Consider the following 12,521-nt stretch of genomic DNA (forward strand, 5'->3'; position numbering starts at 1 on the left):
AGGCCCAGGCACCGAGTGACCCCCCACCCTGCACCCGCTGGGAAAGGAGGTGGGGTTTCTGCGTAGAGAGAGACCTGGCCCGGACTCCCAAGGATGCTGGCTCAGGACACAACCCAGGGAGAAGCTGCACGGCCATCTGTGAGCCAGGCGCCCATCTGAACGCCAGGGAAAGGCAGGCACGGGCTGTGCCCTCTGAGCTGACATGCTGATGGGGGTGTGTGCACGTGTGTGCGTGCGCGTGTAGCCATGGGAACACATACACGGGATCCCATCTGGGCTAGAAGTGCTACCAAGGCAATAAAGCAGGGTGGTGCGATGGTGACATTGGGGGTGGCCAGCCAAGGCCTTGCTGTACCTGAAAGATGAGAAAGAGCCCTCTTTGGTGCTGAGGGTGGGGGGGGGGGGCGGGGGTGCAGGGAGGAGTTCTGGGCGGCTAGGGAAGCAGGAGCTGAGCCTGTCTGGGCTTTGGGATTGAGGACACCCAGCTAGCTCCCTGCTGCCCTGCTACCGAGAAGGGAGAAGGCAGTCCTGAAAGGCAGCACGGAGGGGCACGGAAGGTTCTAGATCTGGCCTCCTGATTCGTGTGATCTGAAGGCCAGTTAGGTCACATTGCTGGGCCTCAGTGTTTTCCATGTGTAAAATGGGGTGGGAGGTGAGACCCCCTCCACCCCCACCCCCCGGACTTATGGTGAGGGTCACAGGAATTTTGCAGGACTTGGTCCTTCAGATGTGCCTCTGTCGGAGCCTCTCAGCCGCCCAGCTTCCTGGACCTTGTCCTGGTTTTCACAAAGGACACCCGAGGGGACAAGGCTCTGGCCTCCATCAGTAACCCCCACCTTCTCCTGACTTGTCCACAGGTTTTATCTTGGTCTGCATCTGAGCAAAAAGTTCCCCACTTCACATCAGGGATTTCAGACATGCTTATTTTTAGCTGTCACATGTCCTGACTTAATTTTTTTTTGTTTATGCTGCTAAATTTACCATCATGCTCACACGGAGTACAGTAATAAGGCAGTGAGGGTGCTCCGCTAGGGAGGGGCTCAAAAAATTTCCATCTGCCGTGGAAGGTGCCGGGCTGCCCCCTGCTGTGGAGGTGGAGAATTACACCCATGGGTTCCAGTGGGGATCGGAGAGCCCTGTAACCTTGGATCTTTCTAACCCCAGGCCCTGGCCGTTCTACGGGATGGAGCAGACTGGTCCCATGGGATTTCCTAGGGAGTAATCTTCACACAAGCAGACTTCACATCTTTTTCCGACATAACAGCCCCTGAAAGTGGCACCTATGTGAGCATCTTTCAACGTAGGTTAGGCTGCCTGTCAGGGCCCTGTCAGAGGGTGCTGGTCATCCTTGAGTGCTAAGCTGCTTCAGGAGGGGCCACAGGTCTGGCCCTCAGAGGTCCTGAGTTCAAGTTTGGCTCTCTGTGCTCCGCTTCTGTGCTTTCTTGGGCCAGCCTCTGCCTCCCTTTAGAAGGCCGTTCATTTCAGATCAGCTTCAGAGATGTCTTGATACTCGAAGAAGGTGGCATCTTTGGAACCATGTGACAAGTCATTGATTTAGTGACGGAAGGCAAGTAAGATCAAGATCAAGTAAGATCAAGATGAGGCGGCTTCTAAAAATTCATGGGAAAATCATCCTATTTTGTCTTCATTCCATTTGTCCAGGAACCTTTAAACACGCCCCGATAGAAAACTGAAGTTATGTTTGTTCTCAGGAATGTTAAGGTTGTCAGAATCTTCAAAAGGCAGCGAGGAACACCTGTAATAGAAGGCTCAGCAAGCAGGACAAGAAGCAAAGCATTAGATGCAGCGGGCCTCAATATGTCAACGGGAAAAACAAAACCAAAAATGTTTCGTTGACTGTGAGTGGTGAGGCGCTGGGACTCTGTTGTGTCCTTCTGAGCACGTTTACATACTCTCCACTTTTGCAGCAAGGAGTCAGATTTCAAAATCTATCCAAGCTAAAAGGAAAACAGATGTCAGCCAAACCACTGCCATTGAAGACTCACAGTGACCCTGTAGGACAGAGGAGAACTACCTCTTCCGGTTTCCAAGATTGAAATCTTGATGGGAGTAGATAGCCTCATCTTCCTCCTGACGAGTGACCCGTGGGTTTGAACCCGTGACCTTTTGGCTAGCAGCTCAGTGTGTAACCCACGACACCACCAGGATCCCACAGAGATCAAAAAAGAAGAATCACTTCATCTGTACATTTTGGGAGCTTCAAAAAGTTGGTGGGGGGAAAAAAATCTCCTGTGTTCATGTCATGTTTCCATGAATGTTCATAAATTACAATGAGAGGGAATTACATGGAAGATGGTATGCACAAAGAACTCCCCACGTACCAAAGAGCAAACTGCAATCATTAAAAATAAAATAAACGAGCTTAGAATTGAGAGACATAAAGTGACTATGAAACGACGAGTGTCTGCATGCTCTCTGTCTAGCTCTGTGCTCCTCAGAAGGGGGTGCCGCCTGCTCTCTGCCTGCACAAGTCAAAGGTGGGTGCGGGTAAGTGGTCACCCCCAAGCCTTTGTCTTTAGAAAGCCCCCGAGCAAGCTTGGGTGCAGAATCCCCAGAGAATCAGGAAGATCTCCCACTGGTGGTCGCCCTGTGGCGCTGGAGCGGTAATTTGCAAGAGGTTGTTCCCCTAGCTTTACTTGCCTGATGCCCCAGGGACCTCAGCTGCCCTCCTGACACCTCCCCCATCTCACCGTGTGATTTGTGCTTGTACATAGTGCTCCCTGCCCCACTGGGAGCCCCACACGCTTGTCTCTGCCCAGAATAGCCACCATTGGGCTCCCCTTTGCCACAGTGGAAAGTGGCCCAGGCGGCCTCCTTCCCTACTCCATTCTCACGCTAAGCCCCTCCCTCCCGCCTCCATACCCAGTTTTCCAGAGCAGGGATGTCCCTGGAATCTGGTTCCCCGGCAGGTGCAGGTGTCCTGTCTCTGGGTGACCCTGGAAGCCCCTCACACAGGGACAATGGTGGTGGGAATAAGGGTTGGGAGCTCGACCTGTCTTCTGCCCAGGTGTGATCTGATACATTTCTCAACAGGCTTGTGGGCGAAGGGGGCACTGTTGGCTGAGTTAGGATGCCTTTGGACGGGCCGCCTGGGAAGGAAAACCCAGTTCTGCTCTTCGGAGCCTCTCTGCCTTCAGGCGACTGTCCCACAGACTGGGAATGGGCTCCTTTTGGTCAAAGAGCTGCAGGAGAGCGCTGCCACACTCAAGGTCTCCGAGACGAGGCTCTTTCTCTTGGCTGAAGCGAGGCACATGGGAAGAAGCAGAGCCATCGGCTCTGCTCCTTCAGCATGTCCACGTCAGAGCCCTATAGCCAAGGGTGTGCATTGAGAAGGGTTAAAGGGGTGGGGTCAGGACTTCCAGGTAGGGAAAGCATGACCCAAAGCAGAGAGGTGACATTTGAGGCCAGGTGCTTAGGGGATTGCATGGGCAGGAAAGATGTTAGGGAGAGGAGGTAGAGGAAAGCTGAGCTCGGAATGACTTAGTCTGGGTTGGTTGGATTTTTATATTTTAATTTTTTTGGGGGGGGGGACGGGGCAACGACAGTATTTCCTAAACTCGTCAATTTGACGCCACCATACGTGCATGTCCTCAAAACCAACTCAGACTTTCCCCAGGCGTTTGCTTCTAAATCAAACCTTGCAGAAGGATTGAATGGGAAACCAGATTCACCCCTTGCCCTAAATGGGAGGGAGTGTAACAGAATCAGCGCATCGGAAACACGCACCATTCACTTGGGCTTAATGCTGTCACATGCGCAAGACTCCAAGTCCTGGGTGATGAGGGAGCGTTAGGGAGGGACTCGCTGGACGGAGCTGTCTCCTTCATGGAGTCACAGACCGGAGAGGGAAGAACATCCTGACTCTGGGATCCAATGTGACTCGCTGCCACGCCTTCTCAGTGGTACCCGTGCTCGGGAATCACGGTTACCTGACAACAGAGTGTGATGTGGCTCCCTTGTGCCTGCCACTCAGCTTCTGGTGTCTACCTAGTTGTTGTTTTCACTTTTAAACAACGTTTTCTGGTGAAGAAAACCCAGTGAAGGTTTACACAGCATTCCGTTTTTAGTCAATAATTCATCCACATCTTGTTTCACGCCCTTGATTGTAATTCTGGCAAAATAACACCCAGGATTCTATTTCCTCCCCCTGTTTCCTGTTTTCAGTCGCCTTCCTATCTTAGCCAACCCTTTGAACTTGGTCCTTGGTCAGTGTTGTCCTTTTGATCTTAAATGGCTGATTGTTCTAAGGTATGCGTCCCTCCCTAGTGTTATTCTTTCCCTTGTAGACGGGTTTATTGCTTAGCTGAAAAATGAACGTGTGTGTGTGTGTGTGTGTGTGTGTTCAGTCCCAGACCTGAGAGGCGAGGAGAGGCTTCAGACTTAGAGGTTCTCCCTATCAGACCTGTGAATCTGGTCTCATGACTTTTGAGTTTTGTTCCACATTTCTCTTGGACCCAGTCCAGGACATTTTAATGTGATCATCTTCACACCAGTTGGGGAAGTCCGATTTTTCTTCCACCATATCCTGGATCTTCGAATGTGAGCAGTCAGTGGTGATAGCCGGGCACCATCTAGTTCTTCTGGTTTCAGGTTCTGGAGGCTTTATGTGGTTTGAGTTGTTCATTAGTTCGTTGGACTAATTGTTTTCAGGCATCTTTGATTGTCTTTACTCTGGACTGGAAGAGATCAATCACTTCAATCTAGTTTGTTTTATTTTTAATTAAAAGTACAGAGGTTTTTTATAGGAGAAGATAATTAGTACATTGGGAAACATAGGGTGGAGAGACTCTTAACACAGGACTCCCCTGTTTGTTGTTTGTTTGTTTTTTTTTAACACTCTGTGGCACTGAGGCTCTGTTTAAAAAATATGAGACATGATGTAATTAGCTTCCTAATGAATCTGTCTTCGTTTGTTTCCTTAAGAAGTTGTTACAACTGTGTGCGTGTGCACGCACACACGCTTAGAGACCAGAACCTTATTTCTTTTTGTAGTATGTGAAATAAAACATCAGCCTACATCGGTGAAAAATAAACAAATGGGAAAACTTTCATTATTCAAAAGAAAAGGCTGTGCGAGACTAGTTAGCAAAAAAAAGCCCAACGGACAAATATTGTTAATAAAATAAGCATGTTTGCTTTCACATAATTTCTGTCAATTAGGTGGATTTAAATGAAATCCTGTTCATTTCAAAATCAAGATTTAAATAACATTAGGAAAACAGTTACGTCATTTTATCCAACTAAAAACATATACTCTTTTTCCCTGCGCCCCCTCCCCAACCCCCACCCCGTCCTCCAAACCTCTTTTATTTTGAATTTGGGTGAAGGTTTACAGAACAGGTCGGTTTCCCACTCCATAATTCATACACGGATTGCAATCGCTGCAATGTCACCTCTCCTACTCCACGTCCTCCCTGTGGTGTTGTTTTCCATTCTGCTTTCTTTCCTAACCCTTTGGAACTTTGTTCTTTTTTTTTTCTTTTTATTTATTTTATTTTAAATTTTAACAATTTATTAGGGGCTCATACAATTCTTATCACAGTTCATACATATACATACATCAATTGTATAAAGCACATCTGTACAGTCTTTGCCCTAATCATTTTTTTCTCCTCTTTTTTTTTTTACATTTTATTAGGGACTCATACAACTCTTATCACCATCCATACATATACATACATCAATTGTATAAAGCACATCCATACATTCCCTGCCCCAATCATTCTCAAGGCATTTGCTCTCCACTTAAGCCCCTTGCATCAGGTCCTCTTTTTTTTTTTCCCCTCCCTCCCCTTTCCCCCTTCCCTCAATGGAACTTTGTTCTTGAGCAAATACTGCTTTTTAATTCTCAAATGGCTGATGAGTCTAAGGTGTACATACGCCCCTAGTGATATTGTGCCCCGGATAGACCTGCCTACTGTTGGCTGAAAATTGAGCCATGGGGTAAGTTAAAAAACATACCTACTCTTTCAGTAATACTCTAATCTGTGTTTTCTTAAACCCTAGGAACAGGATGCATTAGAATTTGAAAACTCACCCATTAGCTTAAAACCATATATTAATTTTTTTTAACAAATGCTGTTTCTGCTGCTGGCAGCTCATATTTTGAGGAGTATAATTCCACCTCCCCTCACCAATTACTGAAGATGCCTGTGGATCCATGTAACAGAGCCACAATGAGGGCTACTCTTTCCCAAATGATCCCACAGTCCACTTTAATCGGATGACTCTGATCCCGGGACCCAATCCACCCTCTCCCATCGAGGCCATTCTGACCCATGGGGCCCTATGTACGGTTTCTGAGTCGGTAAATCTGTATGGGAGCAGACAGCTCCACCTTCCTCCTGGAATCCTGTGAAGGAGGTACAGTTTGACCCTCCCTTTCCAGGTGAGGAGACCCGTGGCACCTGGATTATGAGTTGAGTTGCGCTGCGAACTGCAAGGTCAGCAGTTTGAAACCACCGGAAGCCCTACTGGCAGAAGATGGGCTTTCTTCTCTTGTTAAGATTCACAGGTGCAGAAACCCACAAGGGCAGGGCTACCCCATCCGAAGAGTCGCCGTCCACACAAGCGCAGCGAATTTGTTTGTCTGTTTGGCTGGTGGATTGGTTGGTTTCCAGGTGAGGGAGCTGAGGCTTTGAGCATCTTTGCCCCTCGCTGAGGTTGGTAGCTACGGAGTGGTGATCGGAGCCGACGTCTAATGGATTTCAAGGTCCCAGGCTCTTCAGCCCCATCTGGTTTTGCCTCTCACTCCCAACCCCTTGGTATGTGGGGCGGTGGGGAAGTAAAGGCTCCACGGCTGAGGTTTCTTTCTGTTGTCCTCTGTTGAGCTTCTCTTTTTCAACTCCCCCACCCCCCCCCGACCCCCGAGTCCTTCATTTAGAATCAATCTGTGCAAAGGAATCAAGCTTTCTAGCCATACTTGTGCCTTAAAGGCAGGCTGGCAGCGATCCTCTAGGACAGAGGAGAGCCACCTCCTAGGCGCTCCATGGCAGTCACCTGTGAGCGAGCTGGCAGCCAGGCCTTTCCCCTGGGGAGCAGCCACCAAATTACAACCAACTTACCTTTGGGTTAGTAGCCAGGTGCCCAACTATGACACCACCAGGCCCCGCGGGCATCCAAGGGGGGCTTCAGAGAACTCGTGGGGAAAAATGGACCAAATAGATGATAGGGTTTTTCTCACAAATGTTCGGAAGCCTTCTCTTCCTACCATTTTAAAAAATGGTGTTATCACAGGGCCTGAGAAGTCCATTGCCTTCCGACTGTGTGAGTTTCCTTTCCACGTGGTGAGCAGAGTTATAACCCGGAGCGGATTGTCTTTGCCCGAAGCCTGCTGGGATCCAGATCCAGTGTGGTGTAATTGCTGGATCCAGGGGGTCATGTCTGTATCGTCTTTAACAATTCGGGGCTGGTCTTGATTCTCCGTTCTGAACATTTCAGAAGGAAGGTAAATTCCAGCCAGTCACTTTAATTTTAATTAAACATTAAAAAAAAAATAAACTACTTTATTGGGTGTTAGAGTAAACCAGCTTCTAACAACCGCAGGGTCTGTAGGCGCAATTGTGCGACTATAATATATAAAATCATAGTAAAGTCAGAGAAGATAGGAGAGGGAGTGAAATAAAGGAGTCAGACTCATTTCATGGTAGCATGCTCACCTCAGGGCGGCCATGATCTCAGTAGCCAGGTCCACACACAGAGAGAATATATTTCTAACCAAGGCTTATGTATACTTAGGGGGCATATAACGCCCCCCCCCCCCCCCCCCCCCGTGATTACAGCTAACCACATATGTAACAGGAAGGGGATGGTCAATAGGCATACAAGCGACAGGAAGGGATGAGTTAGGGGTGTACACGCAATATGAAGGGGAGGGCTAGGGGTACACATGTGACAAGATGGGCGGATCCTAGGTTCAAGATGGCAGCCCAACGTTGGTCCTCCTGGAGTTGGCTTGACCTTGTCTCTGGGCCCTCCTTTAGGGAAACAATCCACTATCCTTATCAGCAGGGTGTGGGCCCCACCTGTGGTGGGACAGTCAATAGGGTCTGATTGCTCTAGATGGCTGATGCCCTAAGGGAGAAAATCTCTAAGCAGCTGACCTCCCATGGGCTAGCAAGCAGCTTCCTAGGTCAGGCATGCAATACAGGAAACTGGGAGAAAACATTTTGCATTCCACCATTGAGGGCTCCTACAGCTCACATAGCAATTCATGCATCAGTTGTGTCAAGCATAGTTGTATGTATGTTGCCATCATCATTTCCAAAACATTTTCTTTCTACTTGAGCCCTTGGTATCAACCCCTTTCCCCCCTCCCTCCCCAGCCCTCCCACCCTTCCACCCTCATGAACCCTTGATAATTTATATATTGTTTTTATTTTCATTTTTTATACCGTCCACTGTCTCCCTTCACCCACGTTTCTGTTGTTCGTCCCCTTGGCAGGGCCGGGGGAGGGTGTTGTACATCGATCATTGCGATCAGTTCCTCCTTTCTCCCCCTTCTCCCCTCCACCTTCTCCCTACCCTCATGGTATTGTTACTGAGGGGTATATCTGTCCTGGATTCTGGGTGTTGAGAGCTCTTATCTGTACCAGTGTCCATGCTCTGATCTAGCCAGATTTGTAAGGTAGAACGGGAGTCATGTTGGTGGTAGTGGTGGTGGTGGTGGGGGGGGGAGAGGAAGCATTAAAGAACTAGAGGAAGGTTGTGTGTTTTCCGCAGTGCTATACTGTACCCTGGCTGGCTGGTCCCTTCCTTGTGACCCTTCTGTGAGGAGACGTCCAATTGGCTAAAGATGGGCTTTGGGTTCACTTTGATTTTTAAAAGATTACTTTTCTAATACTGGTGTCTAGTATCTGATCCTAGTAGCTAGATGCATTTGAACATAGGCGTTGGTAAAGACTATTGAAAGTACCATGGACTGTCAAAAGAACAAACACATCTGTCTTGGGAGAAGTACGGTCGGAATGCTCCTTGGAGGCAAGGCTGAGAAGACTTTGTCCCGTGTACTTTGAACATGCGATCAAGAGAGACCAGTCCCTGGGGAAGGACATCACTCCCGACAAGATGGATTGAGGACCCAAACATAGGAACAATTGTGAGGATGGTGCTGGACTGGGTGGCATTCCCTTCTGTTTTATATCTTCCTTTCAATTACAGTTTGATGTGCATTCTGCGGGCAGTTTTCTGTGTATTTACAAACGTACCATATCCACATCTACAAATATACATTCAACACACAGTACAGTGCCTTCTGCGGTTTTTAAAAAAGGATCCCTGAGGGTGCTGTCCGGTGAGCATTGAAATGCTAACCACAAGGTCAGTAGTTCAAATCCACCAGCCACTCCACTGGTGAAAGATGAGGCTGATTGCTCTTATTAAGATGTACAGCCTCAGAAACCCCCCATTGGGTTTCTGTGAACCCTGGGTGATATGTAATATGTTATGTGTTCAGTTCCTAATTGGAGCTTCTCACCTGGATTTTACTAATTAATATTTTTTTCCTTTACTACCCGCTAGTTTTCAAAGCAGAATGTTATTAAATTTCCATGTACATTGATCTTCTATTTGATTTCTAATTTTATAGCATAGGGATCTTAGCAGATGATCTGTATGATTTCACTGTTTTTAAATTTAGTGTAGCTAGCTTTGTAGGTTAACACACATTCTTATAGAGACTGTTCCATGCGAACAGGAACAGAAAGTCAATGGTACCGTTGATGGGCAGCGTGTTCGGAGGTCTAGTTTGTGGTCTGTTTTTATTTTCACATGTCTGTGTTGAGCGTCTCTCTGGTTCTGCCCTTTGTTGAATGGGGTGTACGGCCGTCTCCTACTATTACTGTGGCATCGTCCATTTGAATTTCAGTTATATTAGAATGTCACGTATATATATCGGGGCTGTCATTGAGTGTGTTCTTATTAGGGTTGTGTCCTCTGTCCCCTTGTTGGATCGACCCTCTCATCATTCTGTGATGCCCTTGCTGGGCTTGCCTTCATGTCCATTTTATCAGGAGTTGATATTGCCACTCTCCTTCCTCTTTGGGTTGCCGTTTGCTTGCTTGCCATTTTCTCTCCTTAATTTTTAGTCTTTTGCCTTTGTGGCTACAATGTGTTCCTGTAGACAGTCTATCGATTGGCCGTATTTTCTTATATGTTCTGCTACTCTCTGGTTCTTAGCTGGGGCTTTTAATTTTACATTTCTTTTTTTTTTACATTTATTTTCAGCGTAATTATCAATAGGTAGGAATTTACGTCTGTCTTTTTGCTAGTTGTATGTTTGTGCTGCTGATGATTTCTGCGCTGAATTCATTTTGCGTATGGGTTTTCTTATCATTTTCTTTGTTGCTGGTGTTTTAGTGTTTACTGAATCTTTATGATTTTCTACCACCCTATTTTGGTGAAAGGATCCCTGGTGTCATAGTATTTATGTGTTGCTCTGTCGAACCGCAAGGTCAGCAGTTCAAAACCACCAGCAAGCTACTCAGGAGAAAGAAGAGGCTTTCTACTGCTTTAAGAGTTACAATTTCAGAAAGTCACTGGACTTTCTATTGCTGTACAGAGTTACAGTTTCAGAAAGTTACTAGGCTTTTTTTTTTTTTTTTTGCTGTACAGAGTTACAGTTTCAGAAAGTTCTATCCTGTCCTATAGTCAGTTCTATCCTGTCCTCTCTCCTGTCACAACAAGTCAGCATTGACTGGATGGCTTTGAGTTTTTGTGTGCTTGTTGGATTTGGGTGGGCTGGTTTATTTTCAGTCCTGGTGCAGGTGCTGGTGGCCAAACAGCTGCAGTGGGGGCTTGGCACTTCCTCCGAGGGAGTGAGCCCGACTGACTGTGGCTGGATGGAGACAAGTGCTTGCTCTCGGGTGGGTCATTGAAAAAGAAGAGGAAAATAAAATGCAAGGGGTGGGGAAAGTGAAAACCAAGAAAAAAGAAAAAGAAAATCAGCAGTGTCGCTGTTCACCAGGGTTGGACTGACATGCCCAGGGCATGGGGTGGTCAGCAAGAGGTTGTGTGAGGAGAGGGAGGAACTCAGACTTCTCTGGTCACCAGTCACTCAGGTGGGTGCTGATGCAGGCCTGGGTAGGCGGAGCCAGTGACTCGTCCAGCCCGAGATTGTGATACGACTAGCCATCTTTCTAAGTGACCCCGCGCCAGGCTGGCTGGTTGGGAAAGCACTGCTTAGCATCGGGTCTGTGCTCCCTGCCCTTGTTCAGTCTCTCCCTCTGATTGTCATTTCATCTCGTTCTTTACCCTTTGAAGCTGACTTGTGTTGTTGGGTCTTTGCGGCACACAGTCTGGGCAGGAGAGTTGCCTCGTGCGCCATCTGGGATGCCTGGGCTCCACTGTCCCATGAGTGGCTTCCACGCTTGGGGACTCATCTGCCCGCAGTGGATTAGACGGTGTTCTCTTGTGATCCACAGGGTTGTCACAGGATCATTTTGGAAGTAGAACTCATTAGGATTTTCTTCTTTGTCTTAGTCTGGAAGCTTTGCTGCACTGTGTCTGCTTGGTGTGACTGCTAGTATTTGAAATACTGGTGGCAGAGATTCCAGCATCCCATCACCATGCACAGCCCTGTGGGATAACAAACCCGATAGACAGGTGCTGGAAATGTAGATTGGGCCCAAGATCCCTCCACTGAAGTGATACTAGCAGATGGGGTCCCCCCAGCAGCGGTGAACCTGTTTGTCCCTGTCTTCACCAGCACTGCGTGGAGACCTGGAGTTCAGTGGAGTTGAACCGCATTCTTTTAACTCAGTGTTGGTCGGTCTTTGGGTGGGGGTGGGGGAGATGCTCGCCTCTGGACCCCGGTGGTGGCGGCAGTGTGTCTGAGATGTCCCTTATCCTGCTCTCTGTCTCCACAGAGCAAGCTGGTGAAGTACTTCAGCCGGCAGCTGTCCTGCAAGAAGAAAGTGGCCCAGCAGGAGCGCACCGCCGAGCTGGAGGGCTTCCCCCAGCTCCGGCACTGGTTCCGCATCGTCGACGTGCGCCAGGAAGTCCTGGAGGTGATGCCGGATAACCCCCTACCCCCCACCCCACCCCTGGCACAGTCCCAGGCACATAGTAGGCCCTCAGCAAACACGGATGGGATGAAGCCACTCGGCTCCCTAATGCTAGGCAGTTAGCACGTGTTTCTAGGGCCCATCAGCACTCCTTCTAGCCCAGCTGGTTATGAGTGACTGGACCAGGGTGCTGGCTAGTGCAGGGCCCATTGGGCACTGGCCTGTGGTGAGTGTGGGTGACCAAGGATCTGAATTTTTAATTAATACAGTTAATGAGCACATTTTAACACACAATACCATCCCTAAGATAACGAATGAATGAATAATTCATGAGGCAGGGGCTACCTCTTGGATAGGTCAGGTGTAGGATTTTCGTTTTGCCATCTATTAAACGGGTTTAGTGACCTCCCCCACTTCTTAAATAATGTGAACAAACAAATGGCACATCCCAGCCACCGAGCTCTTGGGCTGGCAGCGAACTACCCACTGCCAATGAGT

General features: G+C 48.2%; 1 protein-coding gene across 1 annotated transcript in view; it reads left to right on the plus strand.

Annotated features, from left to right (window-relative positions):
* The window catches only part of KSR2 (kinase suppressor of ras 2), a 384,468-nt gene that overhangs the window by 86,223 nt on the left and 285,724 nt on the right, over positions 1–12,521 (plus strand). Inside the window, exon 2 of the mRNA XM_075534388.1 lies at positions 11,886–12,026. Within this exon, the coding sequence (XP_075390503.1) occupies positions 11,886–12,026 (141 nt within the window). The remainder of the gene's footprint in view (positions 1–11,885; positions 12,027–12,521) is intronic.

This window comes from Tenrec ecaudatus, chromosome 16 (genome assembly GCF_050624435.1).
Source record: "Tenrec ecaudatus isolate mTenEca1 chromosome 16, mTenEca1.hap1, whole genome shotgun sequence".
In the NCBI taxonomy this organism is placed as follows: Eukaryota; Metazoa; Chordata; class Mammalia; order Afrosoricida; family Tenrecidae; genus Tenrec; species Tenrec ecaudatus.